The 26,867-nt window shown below is 39.9% G+C and overlaps 1 protein-coding gene across 1 annotated transcript in view; it reads left to right on the forward strand.

Moving 5' to 3' along the window:
- Positions 1-26,867, forward strand: part of ZNF804A (zinc finger protein 804A) — a 204,816-nt gene that overhangs the window by 174,241 nt on the left and 3,708 nt on the right. The window contains exon 3 of the mRNA XM_069735555.1: positions 20,239-20,369. Coding sequence (XP_069591656.1) covers positions 20,239-20,369 — 131 coding nt within the window. The remainder of the gene's footprint in view (positions 1-20,238; positions 20,370-26,867) is intronic.

The raw sequence follows: 26,867 nt of genomic DNA on the forward strand, positions 1-26,867 counted from the left end.
AAACGTCCGCTCGCCGCTGCCCAGCACTGACTTCAATGGGAGAAGCAGGAAACGCAGCAGGGATCGACGTCTCTGCTGAGCAAGCTCCACTGTGGCAGGAGAAGAATGGGAGACCGCAGCGGAGATGGCCCGAGATTCCCCCTGTGCAGAGGCAGGAACTCGACCCCTAACACTATGGCCCACTATTTGAGAGACAGAGATGGCACACCCAGGTGTCAGGAATGGCACACAAGCAGAAAGGCCAATATTAATCTCCCACTGATTTTTTTTATTGATTCAGGGAGAATTTAGAAACCAAATAAAAAAAAAATAGGCTTTCTATGGCCCACTATTTGAGAGACAGAGATGGCACACCCAGGAGTCAGGAATGGCACACAAGCAGAAAGGCCAATATTAATCTTCCACTTATTTTTTTTTATTTTTTCAGGGAGAATTTAGAAACCAAATAAAAAAAAATAGGCTTTCTATGGCCCACTATTTGAGAGACAGAGATGGCACACCCAGGAGTCAGGAATGGCACACAAGCAGAAAGGCCAATATTAATCTCCCACTGATTTTTTTTATTTTTTTCAGGGAGAATTTAGAAACCAAATAAAAAAAAAATTGTCTTTCTATAGCCCACTATTTGAGAGAGAGAGATGGCACACCCAGGAGTCAGGAGTGGCACACAAGCAGAAAGGCCAATATTAATCTCCCAATGATTTTTTTTTTATTTTTCCAGGGAGAATTTAGAAACCAAATAAAAAAAAAAAATAGGCTTTCTATGACCCACTATTTGAGAGAGAGATGGCACACCCAGGAGTCAGGAGTGGCACACAAGCAGAAAGGCCAATATTAATCTCCCACTGATTTTTTTTTTCATTTTTCCAGGGAGAATTTAGAAACCAAATAAAAAAAAAATAGGCTTTCTATGGCCCACTATTTGAGAGAGAGATGGCACACTCAGGACTGGCACACAAGCCCAAAGGCCAATATTAATCTCCCACTGTTTTTTTTTATCAGGGAGAATTTATAAACCCCACAAAAAAAAGAGAAAAATAAAAAGGCTTTCTATGGCCCACTATGTGAGAGAGATGGCACACACAGGGATGGCACTCTAGCAGAAATGCCAATCTTAATCTCCCACAACTTATTTTTTTAGGGAGAATTAAAAAAAAAAAAAAAAAAAAAAAAAAACAGGGACTGTCCTACAATTACTATCTCCCTGCAGTAATCTCAGCCAGGTATGGCAGGCAGCAATAAGGAGTGGACTGATGCACAAATGAAATAAAAAGTGTGGACAAACAAACAAGATAGCTGTACAGAAAGGAAGGAACAGCAGGATTTGTGCTTTGAAAAAAGCAGTTGGTTTGCACAGCGGCGTACACACAGCAATGCAGCTATCAGGGAGCCTTCTAGGGCAGCCCAATGAGCTACAGCGCTGAGGAAAAAAAATGTAGCTTCCACTGTCCCTGCAAACAAAAGGTGGTGTTGGACAGTGGAAATCACTACAGCACAAGCGGTTTGGTGGTTAATGGACCCTGCCTAACGCTATCCCTGCTTCATTGGCTGAGAAATGGCGCTTTTCGCGTCATTGAAACGCGACTTTGGAGCGAAAGTCGCGTACCGCATGGCCGACCCCACACAGGGGTCGGGTCGGGTTTCATGAAACCCGACTTTGCCAAAAGTCGGCGACTTTTGAAAATGAACGATCCGTTTCGCTCAACCCTAGTAAAGAGCACTGTGTTAGAAAAATAGTGTAAGGAGCATGTTTTAAGTTGCTTAATTTAAAAAGTAAAGTTTAAGGCACACGGGCCTTATTCAACATTTAAATTTTTTTTACAGTCACTTTTCTTTTTTTTATGCCTCGTGGTATTCATTGGTGTCTCTTTTGTACCAAATTTGTAAAAATGGCTCACGTAATAATTTTGCTGAAAGTGAAAGGTCACTAATTATACAATGGCAAACATGCAGTGTAGTTTGTAATGTACCACAGGGAAGAGAAGCATTAATATTATGTGCTCCCACTACAGTGGTAGTAGTAATAAAAATATTATTTCATGAATATATAATACCTAACTTCCCCTTTAGATAAGTATAATAAGAAAGAACTATATGAGCCTACAAGAGCTTCTGGTTTTCATACATTTTTTAGTGTTTTTGATTCCAGAACTTTGGATTCAGTTGTGTCCCTTGTTAGAAGTTAAAAAGAAATAGTGGGAGACGCAGCTGGAAGAGTAGGTGGATAGGTTGCCTAGGCAACTACACGATTCCGGAAGCCTCTCCGGCAAAGGTGAAACATATATATATATATATATATATATATATATATATATATATACACACACACAAAATATATATATATATATATATATATATACACATCACCTTCTTTCATTATTCCTTCAAACATTCAAGCTGCTATTTAGTACTCTTAAACAGTCTAAAAATTCTGAAATCCAAAACTATTCTCTGTTTTTCAACTAGAGAGAAATGTTTTGTATTTTTAAGATGCCCGACATGACAAAGTGAAGTGTGGCTGCATTTACCCTTCTCGGTGAGTGGTGCACTGCCAGCCCATCCAGTCTAATTTCTTTAATTTCCTTTTATACTCAACATCCCCACAGTGGTCCTCCTCACCCCCTCTAACCTAAACATTGCTGCACAGGCACACTTAATCGTGTAGGTAAAGCACCACTCCAGCAGGTTGTTTTTTTAATTTCAATGCTGGAGTGGTGCCACTAATCTCAATTCCCTGACCCTAGTATTATCCTTTCCCGCTGTCTTCAGCTCTTGTCCTCACCACTCCGGTCACAATCCGCCATCTTGTGACTGGAGCTTCTGACTGGAGGTCAGAGATAACGGTCACAGGCTCTCAGTGTAAGTCTATGAGAGCCTCGTTCTTGCCTCGTTCTGGTCCTCATAGACTTTCATTGATGTGTGACTTCTGGCTCTTCCAGCAATCACTGGAGCAATCGGGGAGCTCGCAACCTAAAGAAGAGGAACGTTGATAACAGAAGAAGATGTCATCTGGTAAGTATGAGACTGAGGCAGGCAACTTACATTAGTGACTCAACTCCAGTGGTAAAAATAACTCTGGAGTGGTGCTTTAAGCAGCATTCCCTCTACCCAATAATATTTATTATGACCTCTGAACATTTTTTGAAGAAATGCAAAAAAAGCATCATGAGCTTGCTACTATGGTGCCATTACCATCTTCTCTGGATTAGAGTAAAGGACAAAAATATAACAGGCATAGGGAGCAAGTGAGAAAATTATAATATATTTTTTTATTTCTATAGTAGAAACATATTTCCCAGCACCTTACAATTCAGAGGGTACTTGTACAAAAACGAGATAAGATCCCTATTTTCCATTACTGAACCCTACTATGGCCCATATCTCCTGTCGGAAAAATCCACCTCCACCCATTAGTGTATGATGCGTTTTTTTGTATAGAGGATTGAAAATGCAGAAATGGTGGTTACATGGCAATCACACATTCTCAAGCTTATAAGGAATGTGATCACACAGGACCATCTAAGTGTTATGTAATTAGAAATATCCTACAGGTATGTAGCTTGCACCATGGACTTTTACATTTTGCTTTTCTGCAGCTTATTCCAATAAACAGTTATTAAGGTTGAAGGAAGACTTTAAGTCCATCTAGTTCAACGCATAGCCTAACCTAACATGCCCTAACATGTTGATCCAGAGGAAGGCAAAAAAAACATGTGGCAAAGAGTAAGCTCCACACTGGGGAAAAAAATTCCTTCCCGACTCCACATGCGGCAATCAGACTAGTTCCCTGGATCAACACCCTATCAAGGAATCTAGTGTATATATCCTGTAACATTATACTTTTCAAGAAAGGCATCCAGTCCCTTCTTAAATTTTAGTAATGAATCACTCATTACAACATCATGTGGCAGAGAGTTCCATAGTCTCACTGCTCTTACAGTAAAGAATCCGTGTCTGTTATTATGCTTAAACCTTCTTTCCTCCAGATGTAGAGGATGCCTCCTTGTCCCTGTCTCAGGTCTAGGATTAAAAAGATCATCAGAAAGGTCTTTGTACTGTCCCCTCATATATTTATACATTAAAATAAGATCACCCTTTATCCTTCGCTTTTCCAAACTAAATAGCCCCAAGTGTAATAACCTATCTTGGTATTGCAGACCCCAAAGTCTTCTAATAACCTTGGTCGCTCTTCTCTGCACCCGCTCCTGTATTGATTACCCTGCAGAGTTTAGTGTCACCTGCAAATATTGAAATTCTACTCTGTATGCCCCCTACAAGGTCATTAATAAATATGTTAAAAAGAAGAGGGCCCAATACTGACCCCTGTGGTACCCCACTGCTAACGGCGACCCAGTCCAAGTGTGCTCCATTAATAACCACCCTTTGTTTCCTATCCCTGAGCCAGCTCTCAACCCACTTACACATATTTTCCCCTATCCCCATTATTCTCATTTTATGTATCAACCTTTTGTGTGACACCGTATCAAAAGCTTTTGAAAAGTCCATATACACTACGTCCACTGGGTTCCCTTGGTCCAGTCCAGAACTTACCTCTTCATAGAAATTGATCAGATTAGTCTGACATGAACGGTCCCTAGTAAACCCGTGCTGATACTGGGTCATGAGGTTATTCCTCTTCAGATACTCCAGTATATCATCCCTTAGAATGCCCTCCAGGATTTTACCCACTGTAGAGGTTAAGCTTACTGGCCTATAATTTCCGAGTTCAGTTTTTGTCTCTTTTTTGAATATTGGCACCACATTTGCTATCAGCCAGTCCTGTGGTACAGACCCTGTTATTATGGAGTCTTTAAAGATTAAAAATAATGGTCTATCGATGACTGTACTCAATTCCTGCAGTACTCGGGGGTGTATCCCATCCGGGCCCGGAGATTTGTCAATTTTAGTGATTTTTAGACGCCACCGTACTTCCTGCTGGGTTAAGCAGGTGACATTTAATGGGGAATTTTTATCACTGATCATTTTGTCTGCCATTGGATTTTCTTGTGTAAATACTGATGAAAAAAAGTCATTTAGCATATTGGCTTTTTCCTCATCCTCATCCACCATCTCACCCAGACTATTTTTAAGGGGGCCAACACTATCATTTTTTAGTTTCCTACTATTTACGTAGTTAAAGAATATTTTGGGATTATTTTTACTCTCTCTGGCAATGAGTCTTTCTGTCTCAATCTTTGCTGCCTTGATTTGCTTTTTACAGAATTTATTTAATTTTCTGTATTTATTTAATGCATCATCACTACCTACTTCCTTTAATTCTCTAAATGCTTTCTTTTTGTCACTTATTGCACCCCTTACAGCTCTATTTAGCCATAAAAGAAGATAATTTTGTAACAGACTGTGAGCGGTACACCACTCATTTCTACTTTTTGTAGAATATACAGTTAAAACAAGAAGTCTATTATTTTCTAAGATAACGAGGAAACTGATAGAATTGCCACCCTGACTCTATCTCCCTTTCGAGCTCACATAAATCCTGAAATAATGCCTAATACCTTGAAATTCGCATATTTTTGTTTATATTGGAAAACGGCTCTTATTCTACTTCTTACAAATGTAACGGACATATTGAGCTAGCACTTAATGAAAGATGAACCTCCATGAATTATTCTTTATGTATTTTTATTCTTCTATGTGTGCTTCTATTTATACGGGGCCTGATGATGGGCGATCCATCCCTGCAACACATTGCACAAAAGAAGTAGAATATTTTTTAAAACACTACCTGTACCTCTCCTTGTATCCAGACTGAAACACACACCAGAAGGGGAGAGCGTCATTCCATGTGCCCATCGGCATACCAGTGATGTGATCGCTGGGTGCCGATGGGTCGACATAGGAGTCTGGGGTCTGCTGAAGACCTCCGTGCTTGTCATGACAATTCTCCTGTAAAAGCCAGCGTTTAGCTTGTGTTCATAGGAGATCGTGATTTTCGCTATACATAGCACCGCTATGTATATTACAAGCTATCACATGATTGCAGCTTGAAGTCCCCTAGTAAGGGGACTCTTAAATACAGTAAAAAGTGAAAAAATGTTTTACAAATATGAGAAAATAAAATAAAATATAAAAGTTCAACTCACTCCCCCTTTTGCCCCATTAAAAATAAACAATTAAATAAAAAATAAAAAATATACATATTTGGTATCACTGCATCTGTAACAGTTTGATCTATCAAAATCTAAAATAAATTAATGTGATTAGTAAATCACCAAACACCAGAATTACATTTTTTTTTGCTGCTGCAACATTGCATTAAAATGCAATAATAGGGTGCAAATTATTATTATTTTTCTTTTCACAAATTGACAATTTTTTTTACCACTTAAATAAAAAAAACAACGATGTACAGTACAGACCAAAAGCATGGACACACCTTCTCATTTAAAGATTTTTCTGTATTTTAATGACTTTGAAAATTGTAAATTCACACTGAAGGCATCAAAACTATGAAATAACACATGTGGAATTATATACTTAACAAAAAAGTGTGAAACAACTGAAAATTGTTGACTACCTCTTGAAGCTCATCAAGAGAATGCCAAGAGTGTGCAAAGCAGTCATCAAAGCAAAAGGTGGCTACTTTGAAGAACCTAGGATATAAGATATATTTTCAGTTGTTTCACACTTTTTTGTTAAGTATATAATTCCACATGTGTTAATTCATAGTTTTGATGCCTTCAGTGTGAATGTACAATTTTCATAGTCATGAAAATACAGAAAAATCTTTAAATGAGAAGGTGTGTCCAAACTTTTGGTCTGTACTGTATGTTTGATATCTGTGTAATCACACTGACTTGGAGAATCATATTGCCAGGTCAATGATAACGTAAAGTAAACATAGCAAACAAAAAGCTAAAAAAAAAAACACAATTGTGAAATTGCACTTTTTTTTTGAGATTTTAACGCATTTGGAATTCTTGTTTTTGACTGTCTAGTGCATCACATGATAAAATGAACGGCATCATTCAAAAGTAAAACTCGTCCTGCAAAAAACAAAGCCTCATACGGGTATGTGGATAGAAAAATAAAAACTCTATGAAGGGAAGGCAAAAAAAAAAGCCCAGTCATTAAGAGGTTAAAGGCAGCTAAAATGTGTGACTTTTCATCAGATGTGCTTGTCCAGTTTTATTTTTCATAGATCTTGTCTTATCTCAGTTTTAGATTTTTTAATAGCCTTGTTTGATACACCACCCACTGTCTCCACAATCTCTGAACATTGGATTTAATCTTCAGTTTATTAATAAAATCTTTCTTCTGAAAAAGAAGTTCATTTTATCGTTCAAAAAAAGCCCCGTGAAGATAGCAGTGAGAATATGTTCTGATGTTGTAGATAACAAAGCATAACCAAAGGACTCGTTCTATAAACCGTTTGTTTGAATGAACTCCCTCTCATCTACGATTAGAGAGACATCTAGAAAATCAATTTTCCCTTTATCAAAATTAGATGTTAGCTTTATGTAGAAATAATTACAGTTAAAAGAATTCAACTTCAGTTTTTTTTCCATCATTAATGTATTGCACTCACACTGTCTCTCCCAAAATCCATGTACTGTAAGCGTTTAGCGTATGCCGGTGTTCACAATGCACCCATGATAGTGCCATATATTCGTAGGTAGATTCTTCTTAAACAAGATATTGTAAGGAAAAATTCACTATATATCATTCAAATCGCAAATATCCAGATTGTTTTTATTGAGTGTAGGGTCAGAAATTGGCATAACTAATTTGTTATATGGATAGATGAGGGATGCTGGTATCAATGCATGGTACCATGTTTTTTTCCACAGTAGATGAATTAAGAATTTTTCTCAATTATTGAAAACTGTATAGGATTATGAACAATCCTGTTTTAAGGAGGGGTGTAATTTTAATTATAAAAAAATAATAAAAAGGGTTCTTGATAGGCATTTATGGCAAGTCATTGGGATATTCCATAAATATCTGATAAATGCAATTCCCGCTTCTTGGACCCACACCTATCTATACAACTAACTCTCCACTCACTGGTGGACAGATGCCGTTGGAGGAAAAACTTGACATGTCTAATAGAAAAAAATAAAATGTCTTTTGCTCCAAATCCATTAAAAATAGTACATCCATATGAAAGAGGTAAAAAACTGATGCAAACATACTACGATTAAGGGAGTTTACAATGCCAAAAATGCATCAGATTTCATAAGGATGTTCTCTTTTTAATGATAAATGGTGTTTGCAACTACACAAATGTAACATATTTTTTACCTTGTTCATACAGATGCATTCTTTTTAATGGATTTGGAATGAAAGACATTTTATTTTTCCGATGGTCAGGCTAAATTTTTCCTCCAATTTTTTGTATGTTTGCTGTTCCTCACCAGCAGTATTCGGCACCAATTGTCTTCTGATTACCAGGCATGCTCACGTGGTTCTCGCTGTACCTTTTTCCCTAATACTAGATAACCCTTGTTTTGGAGATTGGTGCAGGTCCTTGCTTCTATCAGACATTTATGGGATATCCATGGGATATTGTTAGTGAATGCCATTAAATTTACATTTTTGTCTACCGCTTTAACTTTGCTTTCATAATATCGTAACCCATTGAGGGTAAATAAACTGTAAAAGGGCACCGAACACCATATTATGGATTTGCGTATTAAAAATTTGTAATAACCTGCTTTCATTACCTCCATGTACCTTCGATACTATACAAAGGCACATTGCGTTTTTGTGTCTCTTTAATGCTGTAGTACAGAGCTGTTTTTTTCCCCTGACAATCAAACCTTAAGTAAAGTAAACTAAACTTCAAAGTAAATTAAAAGTAAAAGAGCACCTAACTTTATTCTCCTAATATCTATTGTTCGGATAAAAAAATCATATGCTTGTCAGTAGAACCCCAGGTCTTTCTTTTTTTGCCTGCCAGCAACATTCGCTAGCATATTAGTCTTTTGAATCCATGACCTGTGAAAATATTCCCTCTCCACGGGGCACACAGATATGAGCACTATATTAACCCCTTAAGCCCCGAGGGTGGTTTGCACGTTAATGACCGGGCCAATTTTTACAATTCTGACCACTGTCCCTTTATGAGGTTATAACTCTGGAACGCTTCAACGGATCTTGGCGATTCTGACATTGTTTTCTCGTGACATATTGTACTTCATTTTAGTAGTAACATTTATTCGATATAACTTGCGTTTATTTGTGAAAAAAACGGAAATTTGGCGAAAATTTAGAAAGTTTTGCAATTTTCCAACTTTAAATTTTTATGCCCTTAAATCACAGAGATATCTCACGCAAAATACTTAATAAGTAACATTTCCCACATGTCTACTTTACATCAGCACAATTTTGGAACCAAAATTTTTTTTTGTTAGGGAGTTATAAGGGTTAAAAGTTGACCAGCAATTTCTCATTTTTACAACACCATTTTTTTTTAGGGACCACATCTCATTTGATGTCATTTTGAGGGGTCTATATGATAGAAAATACCCAAGTGTGAGACCATTCTAAAAACTGCACCCCTCAAGGTGCTCAAAACCACATTCAAGAAGTTTATTAACCCTTCAGGGGTTTCACAGGAATTTTTGGAATGTTTAAATAAGAATGAATATTTAACTTTTTTTCACACAAAATTTATTTCAGCTCCAATTTGTTTTATTTTACCAAGGGTAACAGGATAAAATGGACCCCAAAAGTTGTTGTCCAATTTGTCCTGAGTACGCTGATAGCCCATATGTGGGAGTAAACCACTGTTTGGGCGCATGGCAGAGCTCGGAAGGGAAGGAGCGCCATTTGACTTTTAAATGCAAAATTGACAGGAATTGAGATGGGACACCATGTTGCGTTTGGAGAGCCACTGATGTGCCTAAACATTGAAACCCCCCCACAAGTGACACCATTTTGGAAAGTAGACACCCTAAGGAACTTATCTAGATGTGTGGTGACCACTTTGACCCACCAATTGCTTCACAGAAGTTTATAATGCAGAGCCGTAAAAATAAAAAATCATATTTTTTCACAAAAATGATCTTTTCGCCCCCAATTTTTTATTTTCCCAAGAGTAAGAGAAGAAATTGGACCTCAAAAATTGTTGGCCAATTTGTCCTGAGTACGCTGATACCCCATATATGGGTGTAAACCATTGTTTGGGCGTATGGCAGAGCTCGGAAGGGAAGGAGCGCCATTTGACTTTTCAATGCAAAATTGACTGGAATTGAGATGGGACGCCATGTTGCGTTTGGAGAGCCCCTGATGTGCCTAAACATTGTAACCCCTCACAAGTGACACCATTTTGAAAAGTAGACCCCTTAAGGAACTTATCTAGATGTGTGGTGAGCACTTTGACCCAACAAGTGCTTCACAGAAGTTTATAATGCAGAGCCGTAAAAATAAAAAATCTTATTTTTTCACAAAAATGATCTTTTCGCCCCCAATTTTTTATTTTCCCAAGGGTAAGAGAAGAAATTAGACCACAAAAGTTGTTGTGCAATTTGTCCTGAGTGCGACGATACCCCATATGTGGGGGTAAACCACTTTTTGGGTGCATAGCAGAGCTCGGAAGGGAAGGAGCGCCATTTGACTTTTCAATGCAAAATTGACTGGAATTAAGTTGGGACGCCATGTTGGTTTGGAGAGCCCCTGATGTGCCTAAACATTAAAACCCCCCACAAGTGACACCATTTTGGAAACTAGACCCCATAAGGAACTTATCTAGATGTGTTTTGAGAGCTTTGAACCCCCAAATGTTTCACTACAGTTTATAACGCAGAGCCGTTAAAATAATTTATTTTTTTTTTTCGCAAAAATTATTTTTTAGCCCCCAGTTTTGTATTTTCACAAGGGTAACATAATAAATTGGACCCCAAAAGTTGTTGTCCAATTTGTCCTGAGTACGCTGATACCCCATATGTGGGGGGGAACCACTGTTTGGGCGCATGGCAGAGCTCGGAAGGGAAGGAGCGCCATTTGGAATGCAGACTTAGATGGATTGGTCTGCAGGAGTCACGTTGCATTTGCAGAGCCCCTGATGTACCCAAACAGTACAAACCCCCCACAAGTGACCCCATATTAGAAACTAGACCTCCCAAGGAACTTATCTAGATGTGTTGTGAGAACTTTGAACCCCTAAGTGTTTCACTACAGTTTATAACGCAGAGCCGTAAAAATAAAAATTCTTTTTTTTTTTCACAAAAATGATTTTTTAGTCCCAGCTTTGTATTTTTACAAGGGTAACAGAATAAATTGGACCCCAAAAGTTGTTGTTCAATTTGTCCTGAGTACGCTGATACCCCGTATGTGGGGGGGAACCACTGTTTGGGCGCATGGCAGAGCTCGGAAGGGAAGGAGCGCCATTTGGAATGCAGACTTAGATGGATTGGTCTGCAGGCGTCACGTTGCATTTGCAGAGCCCCTGATGTACCCAAACAGTAGAAACCACCCACAAGTGACCCCATATTGAAACTAGACCTCCCATGGAACTTATCTAGATGTGTTGTGAAAACTTTGAACCCCCAAGTGTTTCACTACAGTTTACAACGCAGAGCCGTGAAAATAAAAAATCCTTTTTTTTCCCACAAAAATGATTTTTAGCCCCCCAAATTTTTATTTTCCCAAGGATAACAAGAGAACTTGGACCCATAAAGTTGTTGTCCAATTTGTCTCGAGTACGATGATACCCCATATGTTGGGGTAAACCCCTGTTTGGGCGCACGGGAGAGCTCGGAAGTGAAGGAGCACTGTTTTACTTTTTCAATGCAGAATTGGCTGGAATTGAGATCGGACGCCATGTCGCGTTTGGAGAGCCCCTGATGTGTCTAAACAGTGGAAACCCCCAATTATAACTGAAACCCTAATCCAAACGCACCCCTAACCCTAATCCCAACTGTAACCCTAACCACACACCTAACCCTGACACACCCCTAATTCTAATCCCAACCCTAATCCCAACCGTAAATGTAATACAAACCCTAACCCTAACCCTAGCCCCAACCCTAGCCCTAACCCTAACCCTAATGGGAAAATGGAAATAAATACATTTTTTTTAATTTTATTATTTTTCCCTAAGGCTAGGTTCACATTGCATTAGGGAAATCCGTTTAGCACTAGCGGATTGCGCTAACGCAATGTCTTTTTAGGTGTCGTGTTTAGTGGTCGCGTTAACGTCCCCGCTCTGGAAGATCGGGGATCGGACCTCGGGCGCGCCGCGGACGCTGCAAGCAGCGTCTGAGGCGCGCCACAAAAGAACGGCACCTTGCTAGCGCGAGCCGAAAATGGCACGCTCTAGCGATGCGCTACACCCGAAAATCACATTGCTGTCAATGGTTGTGCTAACGGACCCGTTGCACGGCGTTAATTGTGACATTTTCGCCGTGCAACGCTGTCCGTTAGCGTTAACCCATTAACGCAATGTGAACCTAGCCTAACTAAGGGGGTGATGAAGGGGGGTTTGATTTACTTTTATAGCGAGTTTTTTATATCGGATTTTTATGATTGGCAGCCGTCACACACTAAAAGACGCTTTTTATAGCAAAAAAGTTTTTGCGTCTCCACATTTTGAGACCTATAATTTTTCCATATTTTGGTCCACAGAGTCATGTGAGGTCTTGTTTTTTGCGGGACGAGTTGACGTTTTTATCGGTTACATTTTCGGACATGTGACAGTTTTTGATCGCTTTTTATTCCGATTTTTTGTGAGGCAGAATGACCAAAAACCAGCTATTCATGAATTTCTTTTGGGGGATGCGTTTATACCGTTCTACGTTTGGTAAAATTGATAAAGCAGTTTTATTCTTCGGGTCAGTACGATTACAGCGATACCTCATTTATATCATTTTTTTTATGTTTTGGCGCTTTTATACGATAAAAGCTATTTTATAGAAAAAATAATTATTTTGGCATCGCTTTATTCTCAGGACTATAACTTTTTTATTTTTTTGGTTATGATGCTATATGGCGGCTCGTTTTTTGCGGGACAAGATGACGTTTTCAGAGGTACCATGGTTATTTATATCCGTCTTTTTGATCGCGTGTTATTCCACTTTTTGTTCAGCGTTATGATAATAAAGCGTTGTTTTTTGGCTCGTTTTTTTTTTTTTTTTCTTACGGTGTTCACTGAAGGGGTTAACTAGTGGGCCAGTTTTATAGGTCGGGTCGTTACGGACGCGGCGATACTAAATATGTGTACTTTTATTGTTTTTTTTGTTTTTTTTTTATGTAAAGAAATGTATTTATGGGAATAATATTTTTTTTTTTCTGCTTTATTTAGTAATTTTTTTTTTATTTTTTTTTACAAGTGTGGAAATTTTTTTTTTAACTTTTTCACTTTGTCCCAGGGGGGGACATCACAGATCACCGATCTGACAGTGTGCACAGCACTCTATCAGATCGGTGATCTGACATACAGCCGGGCAGGATTAGAGCTGCAGCTGCAGCCTGATCCTGACCCGGAAGTGCTCCCTGCAGGACCCGGATGCAGCCCGGCGGCCATTTTGGATCCGGGGACTGCAGGGAGAAGACGCTCGGTACACGGTGAGCACATCACCGTGTACCGATCGTCTCAGGGAAGCCCGCAGGGAGCCCCCTCCCTGCGCGATGCTTCCCTGCACCGCCGGCACACCGCGATCATCTTTGATCGCGGTGTGCCGGGGGTTAATGTGCCGGGAGCGGTCCGTGACCGCTCCTGGCACATAGTGCCGGATGTCAGCTGCGATAGGCAGCTGACACCCGGCCGCGATCGGCCGCGCTCCCCCCGTGAGCGCGGCCGATCGCATATGACGTACTATCCCGTCCATGGGAATTAAGTCCCAGGTCACCTGGACGGGATAGTACGTCATATGGGATTAAGGGGTTAAAGGCTAATCTTGATGTTAAATTCAAAGTGCTGTCGGCAAAGACAGTGCAGTATAAGGGCTCTGTGCTGAAAGCAGTCACTTGCCACCTTCATGCTAAAGTTATAGAATTCAATTGTGACTGGTAAAGATAACTTTCCAGACAGTAGAACTTTTTGGTCTGGTGTAATGTCACTGTCAACGCAAACCTGGTTTCCTGTGTTGGGCGCTGGCAAGAGGCGACTATTTTGCAGAGTCTAAGGAGCTCTCTACTTTTCAGCTTACAAGTTTCTATAACAATCTGAACTTCGCTGCTGAAGCTCTGAGTAGTTGCCCACTGGTAAAGAGACCTGAGGGAACAAATAGCCAAAAATGTGGGCATCCAGGGACATCCAGCATCACCTTTGTCACATTATTAGGCAACAGTACAAAATATTGGTTGTACCAAGTGTGACAGAGTCACTGGTGAAGTGATAGAGGGGAGATATGTGTCACTGCGCATGATGGTGTCAGTGATGTGTTTTGCCCAGAGGGCCATGTTTATTTTACCAGCTTGGTTTATGCTGCTCCAATAAACCAAGCCTTTTCTTAAAAAGATAGTGTTCCAGTTATACCTCTGTGTCCAGCCCAGTGAGCCCCTCTACCACACAGGTAATAATAAATAAAATATAATAGCTCACTCAGAGTGCAACAAACCAAAAACTAATATAGGGCATCAAGGGGGTTGATTGGTTGCCCAACTCATACTGTAATTGGTACACTACCAGTTCCCATTATTGGTCGTTCCTCCTAGTTGGCTTACTGACCTGTCCCTGTACTTGGCTGCTCAACTAGACACCTTTAAAAGGCAGAGTCCCTCAACCTAAGTAGGTGGCCAAGAGCGCTGTTTACCTGCCAACCAGTATCTCTGCCAGCATTGCCTAATGGCGACTGGCAAAGAAAAATCACACGGGAGTAAGGTAAAGTAAATGTGAATAAGCCATGTGGGTATGCTTGGCTGCTTTAGAGAAAGACTTCTTGGAAATAAATGTGCCTTCTAACATATAACATTATTTTTGCCTGGAATCACCATTTGATGGTTCTACTGCATATACAATTATCATTGACTTGAATGGAAGCATTTGTAGTGGTGGCTGCAGATTTTATCATATTACATCATCTACACAAAGAATTTGAAACTGTGTAATGTATAAAATAGTATTCAGGATATATTACAATGGAGTCGGCACAAAATTGTGGATCTATTAGTTGTCACTTAAAAAGTAAAAGTAGTAGTCATTGGTGGATATCCACTTTAAAGTCTTTTTGATGCTCTGCTCACAGTGACTGGCAAGAATGAAACACAAGGCGTTAATGAGGTTAAATTAATTAAATCATGCAATACTGTAGTCTCTTGTATACATGATATGCATTTGAGAGAGTCGCTATGAAGTTGTTATTAATTAGAAAAGTACACCTATATGCACAAGGCTTCAACAATGGCGCTTCCCATACCAATACTCAATCCAAGCAGAACAAAAGGAAGCATATGCCTGTAGCAAAATTTAGATCACTTTATTTACGATTAACCAAATAATAAAATAATTTTTTATAAGAAAATGAAGATACAGATACAAAAATAAAACCGCCGGATTAGGTTGCGTACCCCAATGTATTACATCAATGTCTCCATAAATAACCTATCATACCGCTCAGATACCATATACACAATAGTGACATGTGTGAACCTTATTGTGTGGGAATAAGTAACCTCTCCCTGTCCAACAAGTGGTCCATAACAGCCTACACTCCTCCCATAAACATATTCCCAAATATGTCACCCAGATATCACAGATGTTTAAAGTTTTGTACAATCATTGTAATGCACATATGTAACAATATCATGGTGTATATATCTCCTTGAAGCAAAAGCAAAAACAAACAGCTTCCCTATACCAGTGGTTATTGCCATATGCAGGTTAAAGCAATAAAGCAGCTTATTCCCACACAATAAGGTTCACACATGTCACTATTGTGTATATGGTATCTGAGTGGTATGATAGGTTATTTATGGAGACATTGATGTAATACATTGGGGTACGCAACCTAATCGGGCAGTTGGTTTTTTGCATTTGTATCTTCATTTTTTATAAAACATTATTTTATTATTTGGTTAATCGTAACTAAAGTGATCTAAATTTTACTACAGGCATATGCTTCCTTTTTTCTGCTTGGATTGAGTAATTAGAAAAGTAGTAGTCATAGTGGTCACCAACCATGAATAATGTGTGACGCCCGCCAGGGCCGTGGGGTACTCGGTACTGGGTCCGGTAATTAAAGGGATGTGTCACAGTGGCGGTGACCCGGTCCGTGGCCCTGGGCACCCATGTAAAAAGGGTTTGAATAAAGTTTGTGTTCATTATGCCACCTGTAGTATTCGGCTAGGGATGACCGATGCTGCTTAAAGGGATCCTCAGGGGTGATGTTATGGCAGCAGGGATGGTATGGCTGCCCACAGGGGAAGCTGGGTCCCCAGCGCTCCCGGTGTGTAGATGGAGATGGTGGGTAGTGTAGAAAGAAATGGAGGACACAGGTTTGCAGTCTCTTTACCTGGTTTACTGAAGACTTCAGGCAGCCACAGTCCAGGGCATCAAATCACAGGTACAGGCAGGTTCCGGCCGGCTTGGAAGCGAGTTTAGAGTCCCCTTTACCAAGTGGAGTTAGAAGCCTTCCCACTAGGGCTGTGGCGTATTCCCTTGCTGCCTGTGGCTTCTGTCAAGGTTCTCACTGTTCTCTCTGTCCTCCTTAAAGGTGGGTCACTAACCTGTATGACAGGTAGCTCGAGCCTTTTTACAGGGTCTCTATCATGACCCGGGCTCTATGCGCTACGGTGTCTCCAGGTGTTAGGGTGGACAGGTGACATGTAGTCCAGCTGTCCTGCCGGTTTCTGCTGTGAGTCTTGGAGTCCCTCACAACCTCGGTCTGACAGCTACCAGTGTCTGCGCTCTGCAAGGAGGTAGCTCAGTCGCAGCTTTTCTCCCCAGTTCTTTACTCTCCTTTGCTTCACTTCTCCTACACGCTCTCTACAATCCATTTGACTTTCTCTAGGAGCTGCAGCAACCTCGTGGCTGCTTGGCCCCTTTAGTCCTTCTGACTGCTCTCTTCCCTGTTTGACAGACTGACTGACTTTCCCTCCAGACCAGAATATATATATATATATATATATATATATATATATATATATATATATATAGGGGTAACCACCCACAAGCTGGATCAGAGCTCTCCCTTCTGGCCTGGAGTGTGAACATGTTACATGCTTGTGTATACCTGATAAAGAAGATCCTCTCTCGCTTCCAAGCGTGACATCACTCTCCCCGTGAGGAAAGCAATGCCACTGTGACAACCAGGAACCTGAGGTGTCACAAATGCAAATTTTCACTTTAAGAGTTACATATCTCTGACAATAATTACTAGTATTTAATATCAAGTGCAGGTAAGGTTGTTGTGGTGTGTGTAGATTATGAAGGGCCATACATTTTTTTTCCATAAATTGCATTGTTTTATGAAGTGTTATGGGCCCATCTTATGAGGTGGATTCTCTAACTCACAGGTATGGGTGAATAGCATGGACCAGAGGTTACGGTGCAGCAGATCACATCTAGACAGATGACATGTGATTCTGTGATGACCAGGAAGGCAGGGTGTGCAGGATGACAAACAAGTAGAGTAGGTAGTACAGATAAAGCAGGTGTGATGAGCCAGGTGAACTGTAGCTGAAAAGGAATGCAGTCTGTTATCTTACTGCAGGGCAATAGTTAATAGCAGCGCTGTATGCAAACTGGAAATAGCAGCAAGGAAATGGTTAACCAAAGAAAAGAAGTGAAATATTGGCAAACTAGAAATTAACTTGAAGCAATGCTTTACCCTGATTTCAAAATCCAGGAGTAAACAGAAAGAACAATTGCAATGAGTTGGAAAACTGAGTGCTTAGAGTTTGGTGTGAACAACACCAAGTAACTTGGTTAAGTTTAGAAATTACTATAATCATAGCATGGATGTTAAAAGAAGCTGAGGAGATGACCAACACCTGGATGGAGATAAGCCAAGTGAAGTAGTACCACAACTATTCATAATGTTGAGCAAATTGTGAATATTGCTACTTAACACTTAAGCACCTGGCATCTGCTAAAAAGCTTTAAAAGGCCTAGGGAGACTGTCAGAGGAGTTTTCTAGGTTACCTTAGAAACTAGCATAGACTACTGCAAAGGGAGGCGGCTGTAGCAGAAGGCACTCAGGCCCTGCAATTGTTCCAGGATAGGTGATTAACGGGCAATTTAAAGACGATGAACCTATAAGCATCACAATAGTTCCAGTACACCCTATTACACTAAGTGGTAATGCACTCATTAAAAGTAAAAAGGGGCAACATATTAATTAAATGATTTATTATGCAAAATATTATTACCTTATGTGTGAAATCTTAAAACCACTGAAAAATGTTTCAATTTTTGTGATTTAAAAGAAATTAGAAACAGATGACAAATTTTGATATGCATTTTGCAAATTGAAATTGTGTAGAACTTTACGAAAATTCAAAGAATTTCCAATCTGATTGGCCCAAGTTGACAAAAAAAATTCCGTTTTGCAGAAGATTGTATCAACTAACTGTAAAAGTATAGATTAAAAAAAAACTTTAACAGAAAAAAAATCTGTCACCTCATTGTTCGGATATAAGCTGCGGGCACCGCCATTAGGGGCTTATCTACAGCATTCTGTAATGCTGTAGATAAGCCCCCGATGTAACCTGAAAGATAAGAAAAACAAGTTAGATTATACTCACCCAGGGGTTTTGGTCTCCGGGTCCAATGGGCATCGCAGGTCCGAGTCCGGCGCAGGCGCGATGACGTCCTCTTCCTTGCTTCCTGTTGCGGCTCCTGCGCAGGCGTGCTTTATCTGCCCTGTTGACGGCAGAGCAAAGTACTGCAGTGCGCAGGCGCTGGGAAAGGTCAGAGAGGCCCGGTGCCTGCTTACTGCAGTACTTTACTCTGCCCTCAGGGCAAATCAGTACGCCTGCGCAGGAGCTGCGACAGAAGCCAGGAGGATGACGACATCGTATGAAAATGGGAGGCGCCGGACCCGGACCTGCGACACCAATCGGACCCGGACCGCATCGGACCGCCCCTGGGTGAGTATAATCTAACTTGTTTTTCGTATCTTTCAGGTTACATCGGGGGCTTATCTATAGCATTGTAGAATGCTGTAGATAAGCCCCTGATGGCGGTGGCTGCAGCTTATATCCGAAAAATGAGGTGACAGATTTACTTTAAGCCTCATTCAGACGTCCATTTTTTCCCAAGTACGATCTGAGTTCCAGCAAAGTGTAAGAGAGTTTGATTAGAGTTTGATGAGAGTTTGATTTTGATCAAATTGGACATGTCTTCGGAATTTTGCACTGACCACTCAGTTCGACAAAAAAAAATTAATGTGAACATTCCCATGGACTGTTAGGTACAATTGCTATTCATAAAAAAAAAGATTTCTGAATGAACCCTTATTTAGTTGCGCTCCACTCTCCATCAGTATAACCAGTGTGAAACTTCTTCTTTACTGAAAAACTACTTCTAATGTCAGTCATTTTTATAAAAATAATATCATCAAATTGTTCATAAATGTATTGGTTTAGCATGAGTAAAATATAATTCACTAGGGCGCAAGTCAGACAGCCGTATAAATCGGACCGAGATCGGAAAGTAGTGCACGGACCGGCCAGTGGCCCTCCTGACTTGAACACTTGTGACTTGTGACAGCTGCATTGAAATACATGAAGCTGCCATGCTCGGGTCGGGAGAGCTGCCGGCCGGTCCGTGTGTTGCGTTCCGATCTCGGTTTCATTTATACAGCCATCTTTCTGCACCTTTATCATTATATAGTAAAATGGAAAATGACCGGCCAATAAATGGAAATTGAAACTTTTGTATGCAATATGAAGCAGCTGCTTGAAAGGCAAATAAGATGAGATGCCTCACAAAGGACCTGGAGGCTCATGGCCAAGACATTCGTTTCTTTTTATATAAAACACTAGTCAGACTAGATATTGGATATAATGTACAGTTCTGACTGCTGGAAGAACACAACAGACATCAAAGGCACAAATCCAAATTTATTAAGAAAGAGAGAATTACAGGAACTTTACATTTCTGGAATCTCCAGGTAAAAAACAAATCTTTACCCCTTAGGCTGACCCATTAATAAACCCCAAATAAACACAGACAGCTAGCGCTATAGCACATACTGTACATACACGGTAAGTATTTATGCTACTGCACCAACACTTGATTTAGCATCGATATGCAGTAAATATTTCTGTACATAATAACCATGTATGCTGTAGCTTACATAATGTTTTGGCGTGTTACTTTCTCAACAGAGACTTAAAGAACTGAAACAAAGGGAATTTTCTCGAAATGTGGCATCAAAATTAAGAAGAAATGAAAGAAAACAAAAAAAGTATCTTCAAAGGCTCCACAAGCTGGCTGAACATAAGAGGGAATCAAGTTGGTGAGTAACCAAGGATGAAACGACGAACTGTAAATTGGTAGATAAACCCCAGAATTGGAAGATCCTTTTGCTACTATTAAACATATGTGACCGTGCCAATACATGAAAAAGGATAATGGTTGTTTATTATTAAGTGTGCCAAAAATGTAACTTTTGGTTATAACAGAACAATTAGGTTATAAGCAAAATCATGCAGCAGTTCTATGTGGATCCCTTGTGTACGCCCCTTTTAGGCTGAAATCACACATTGCATATTTGGTGCGGATGTTTCACTAGCTTTTTCAACCCTTATGTGCAATGAAGTCTGCAGCTAAATCAGCGCATTACATGCAGATTTTGCTGCGGATTTGTTGCACATTTCCATTGCAAGTGGTGAAATCAACGCTGAATAAATACAAAGAAATAACAATGCTGCAGATTTAAGAATCTCCACACAGCAGGTCAGTAAATATGAAGGAAACGTTCCCAAAGTGTAGATGAGATTTGTTGAAATTTCATCTACTTAGCTGGGAAGGTATCACATAGCAGATTTTCTGCGCATATATTGCTGGAGAGAATTTGCACGAAGTACACATGTAATTAGAACATTGTTCTCAGAGGTGTAGGCCTTATATTATACTGCCATGTAGTGCTAAAATACAATAATACTGCCATAATATAATACCACCTTATGCCTCCTTCACACATCCTACTGATTCCTGTACTGGAAAAACCAGTACTGGGGAAATCCGTGGTCTGTGTCCATGTGACATCCGTGTGCAATACATGTGACACCCGTGTGTCCGTGTGCTGTCCGTGTGCTGTCAGTGTGACACATTTGGAATGAAATACAGGATAGAAATTACAGAGTTTTATATGTTAAATATGTCAAAGATGCTTATTTTTCTGTACTTTAAATTTTTTTAAATAAGATAAAAAGCGTTTTGGGGTTCCCCTTGATTTTCATATCCAGCTGAGGGAAAGCAAATGGCTGGGTGCTGATGTTAATATTCTGTGAGGTGGAGCCAATAGCCATAAAGGTTCCCAGGTTTTTAATATCATCTCATAGCTGTTTGCTTAGCCTTTACTGGTTATTATAGGAGAGACTTGCAGACTTATATTAATAGCCTAGGAAGGGGTCAGTTGCCACCGCACCAGGGCATGTGGGAAGAGCGAGGCTAAGCCCCAGAATAGGTGCAGCTTATGGATGCGCAATTTCTGGGGCGGCTGAGGTCTGATGTTCTGAATTTGGGATGGGGCCAATATCCATGGCCCCTTCGTAGGCTATTAATATCAGTCCACAAGTGTCTTGTTTAGCCTTTGCTGGTTAGCAATTATAGGCACGTGTGCAGCATGCATTTCGTCCATGGTACCTTTAAAAAAGGGACATGTCTCGGGGTTTTTCACACAGGCACACAGCCCATGTGAAAAATCAGACATGTCTGCACTACCAGTTCAGCAGAATGGGAAGAACGGGTGTTTTCGGCTGCACATCCAGCCTTTTTCAAGCATGCTTGAAAAAGGCTGGATGTGCAGCCGAAACGTTGCTATTCTACTATGGCTGAAATAAAGTTCTTCTCGATTGGATAAACACCCGTTTGGAGCGCTGTTCTTCCCATTCTGCTGAACTCGTATTTTCCCAGGAGGGTTCCCTGGACTTGGAACGTGCGCCCTTAGTAGTGAGTGCTGCTGGTCATCTATATATTTGACATGTCTGCACTACCATTGAATACAATGGGTGTGCACATGTTTATATTTGCGGTCCTTAAACGGACTGCATACAGACATAGAAAACAGCCGTTTTTGCCATGTTTTTCCACACATTTTTCTGGCAGGAAAAAAACGCAGCTGTTATACTTCCAATAATATTTGCGAAATCGTGTGCACATTCTGCTTATTTTTTCTTTGTGGATTTGAATCATGAAACCATTTTGCTCAAATTTGCAAAATTTCAATTATTTCAGCATTTTTGCAGTGATTTTCACCCATTCACATGAAAGGAAAAAAACGCATGCAAAAGCGGGCATTTTACGCAGCGTTTTTACTACCAATACTCTGGATCTTGCTTCAGAACAATCTGCTGCAAATACTCAACATGTACACATAGCCTTATAGAACCCCCATAATTTGCAGTATCCAAATACTACTCTCTCAAATAGCTCCCATTAAACTGCCATGTAATTCCTACAAAACACTGCAATCCAGTGCTTTAAAGAACCTGGATATTGAAGTGGACAACCGCCTTCTCATTCCTAGATTTGACCCCATTAAAAAAATAACACTAATTATACTCACCTCCCATGCTGACACTGTTCCAGTGTTGTCGGCACTGGCGTTTCTGGGGTTCACGTGAGGTCGTTACGTCACATGAGCCCTGCTCTCAATCAGCGCTAGCATCACTGTCCCCACCTTCGGACATATGATATTCGATTTCTCTGAAGCCAGGGACAGTGATGCCAGTGCTGATTAAGCGCAAGGCTCATGTGGAAAGCACAGGGTGCACGGCGTATCATGGAACGCAAGTGCTGACACCATTGGAACAGTGCCAGCATGACAGGTGAGTATAGGTTCTATTATTCCAAATATTGGACAACCCCTTTAAATGTTGGATTTGAGTTTTGTTAGCCTTTAGCATCTGTTCTTCAATATAGGTGTCACTAATATGACTCCACATATCAATGACACGCAAAAGTCAAGCAAAGAATCAGTATTTTTCTTTTTATGGTCATACAAGGAAATATAGTAATCATAGCTGTACATAATACATTATGCATTATATATTATTCCTTTATGTACAACTTTGATTACCAACCACTAGAATCATTCAGAGTGCAATGTAATTCGTAGATGCAGAGCCCCCTCTAGCGGACATAACTATGTACTGCAAAAAATGTTAAGCTGTTTGATAGATCAATCTCAAGTTTATACAGTCTAATTATAAAAGAAGTCATTAATAAAGAGTCATAAATATGTGAGACTTTTTTCTACTTTTAAACATGTAATGCCGTTTTAGTAGGAACAAGAATAATAGCATGTGTGAAAGACTTTTGGAAAAGTTCCACCCATTATGTGTGAGCCACATGAACCCAACATATACAGCTCTGTCAAAAATTAAGAGACCACCACATCAAAACCTTGTCATGGGCAGCCCAATCTCCAGACCTGAACCCCATTGAAAACCTTTGGAATGTAATCAGTAGGATGATGGATAGTCACAAGCCATCAAACAAAGAACTGCTTACATTTTTGTGCCAGAAGCAGTGTGAAAGACTGGAGGAAAGCATGCCAAGACGCATGAAAGCTGTGATTAAAAATCATTGTTATTCCACAAAATATTGATTTCTGAACTCTTCCTGAGTTAAAACATTAGTATTGTTGTTTCTAAATGATTATGAACTTGTTTTCTTCGCATTATTTGAGGTCTGAAAGCACTGGGGATTTTTTTTAATTTTGACCATTTTTCTTTGTCAGAAAAAGAATCCAAAATGTATTGCTTCGAAATTCGGAGACATATTGTCATAAGTTTATAAAATACATGAACAATTTACATTTTACACAAAAATATACCTATGAAGAGAAAAATCTGACAATCTGAACATTTTGCAGTGGTCTCTTAATTTTTGCCAGAGCGGTATATGATACCAGTGAAAAGGTTGGACACACCGGTTTATTCAGTGATTTTGGTTGTACTTTTTGGGCTGTGCATATTGTAGATTCAGACTCAAAGCAGCAAAGCCACTAAGAAACACATATGGAAACAAGGAGCAAATAAACAAGTGTGAAACAAATCAGAATGTGTGTTAATATTGTAGATTCTTTAATGTACTCCCTTCATACTGTGATGACAGCTTTATACACCCTTGGCATTCGGTCAAGCAAATCTATTGGGTTGTCACGTGAAATGGCTTTTGAACAGTCATGAATTTGCTCTGCTCTTTGCATTAAATCTGCAGTGCATCTAATCCTAAACAACCTCAATTGGGTTGTGAGAAGTAGGCATTAGTGATGAATGAATATACTCCTTACTCGAGATTTCCCAAACACGCTCGGGTGACCTCCGAGTATTTTTAGTGCTCGGAGATTTAGTTTTCTTTGCCGCAGCTGGTTGATTTACAGCTACTAGCCTGCTTGATTACATGTGGGGATTACCTAGCAACCAGGCAACCCCCACATGTACTTAGCCTGGCAAATAGCTGTAAATCATTCAGCTGAGGCGATGAAAACTAAATCTCCAAGCACTGAAAAATACTCGGAGGACACCCGAGCGCACTCGGGAAATCTTGAGTATCAAGTATATTCGCTCATCACTAATCCTACTTCTCACAATCTCCTTTGTACAGTTAATGTTAAGATGAATTAAAAAAAAGTATTTAAAAATGCAAACAAAATGTAAAGAATTAATACAATATGTGTACAACAATGAATTACTTTATTGATCAAAAAAGACCATGATTTAACCCCTATCTGACCTCGGAAGGGATAGTACGTCCGAGGTTAGATCCCCTGCTTTGATGCAGGGCTCCGCTGTGAGCCCGCATCAAAGCCGGGACATGTCAGCTGTTTTGAACAGCTGTCATGTGCCCGTAATAGGCGCGGGCAGAATCGCGATCTGTCCGCACCTATTAACTAGTTAAATGCAGCTGTCAATCGCAGACAGCGGCATTTAACTACCGCTTCCGGCCGGGCGGCCGGAAATGACGTCATCGCCGACCCCCGTCACATGATCGTGGGTCGGCGATGCGTCAGGATGGTGACCATAGAGGTCCTAGAGACCTCTATGGTTACTGATGACCGGTGGCTGAGCCGATCGCGTTGTGCCTGCTTCTCCCATGGAGGCTATTGAAGCATGGCAAAAGTTAAAAAAAAAAGTTAAAAAAAATGTGAAAAAAATAAAAAAAAATATAAAAGTTTAAATCACCCCCCTTTCGCCCCAATCAAAATAAATCAATAAAAAAAAAATGAAATCTACACATATTTGGTATCGCCGCGCTCAGAATCGCCCAATCTATCAATTAAAAAAAAAGCATTAACCTGATCGCTAAACGGCGTAGCGAGAAAAAAATTCGAAACGGCAGAATTACGTTTTTTAGGTCGCCGGGACATTGCATTAAAATGCAATAACGGGCGATCAAAAGAACTTATCTGCACCAAAATGCTATCATTAAAAACGCCAGCTCGGCACGCAAAAAATAAGCCCTCAACCGACCCCAGATCATGAAAAATGGAGACGCTACGAGTATCGGAAAATGGCGCAATTTTTTTTTTTTTTTAGCAAAGTTTGGAATTTTTTTTCACCACTTAGATAAAAAACAACCTAGTCATGTTTGGTGTCTATGAACTCGTAATGACCTGGAGAATCATAATAGCAGGTCAGTTTTAGCATTTAGTGAACCTAGCAAAAAAGCCAAACAAAAAACAAGTGTGGGATTGCACTTTTTTTGCAATTTCACCGCACTTGGATTTTTTTTCCCGTTTTCTAGTACACGACATGCTAAAACCAATTATGTTGTTCAAAAGTACAACTCGTCCCGCAAAAAATAAGCCCTCACATGGCCAAATTGACGGAAAAATAAAAAAGTTATGGCTCTGGGAAGGAGGGGAGTGAAAAACGAACACGGAAAAACGAAAAATCCCAAGGTCATGAAGGGGTTAAAAAGTATATCAATCACAAAATATAAATAACAATTGGATAACAACCAAGAAGAAGGGGGTGAGATGATGCAAGATGAAATTACTCAAAAGTATAAGTGGTGAATAAATATATAAAAAAGGTCAAACATTAGTTGTATGTATAAATAGATAGATAGATAGATGATAGATAGATAGATAGATAGATAGATAGATAGATAGAATCTGTTATTACACAACAAAGTCAATATTAAAATATATACAAACTGATACTTGAAGTCTGTGCATCATTATGAAGTCTGTTATCTGAGTTGCTTTTAATTTGCATTTTCTGAGTCTGGAATTCTAATGAACTTATCCTCTGCGGCCGAGGTAATGCTTTGTCTTCCTTTTCTGGGATAATCCTCACAAGAGCCAGTTTCATCACAGTGATTTATGACTTTCATGATTGCACTTGAATATGCCTTTAAGGTTCTAGCAATTTTCCAGACTGACTGACCTTCATGTCTGAAAGTAGTCATGAACTGTCATTTTTCTTAATATAGTTGAATGGAACTTTGCACATTCTGGTTTAGAATAGTTGTGGAATAAATGCACATCAATGCCTTTATTGTATATGTAGGGGGATTACATTACCAAAACACCCTTGGTATCTCCAATATTATATCAGATAAACAGGGTGAACAACAGTGTGAGCAGCCTCTTCTTACCTCAGCACCTCTGATCTAGTATTAGATCAGATAGACAGGGTGGGCAGCAATGTGAGCAACTTCTTACCTTAGCATCTCTGATATCTCCAGCATTAGATAAGATAGACAGGGATGACAGCAATGTGAGCAGCCTCTTCGTACCTCAGCACTCCTGATATCTCCAGCATTAGATAAGATAGAC

Source organism: Ranitomeya imitator, chromosome 7, assembly GCF_032444005.1.
Source record: "Ranitomeya imitator isolate aRanImi1 chromosome 7, aRanImi1.pri, whole genome shotgun sequence".
NCBI lineage: Eukaryota > Metazoa > Chordata > Amphibia > Anura > Dendrobatidae > Ranitomeya > Ranitomeya imitator.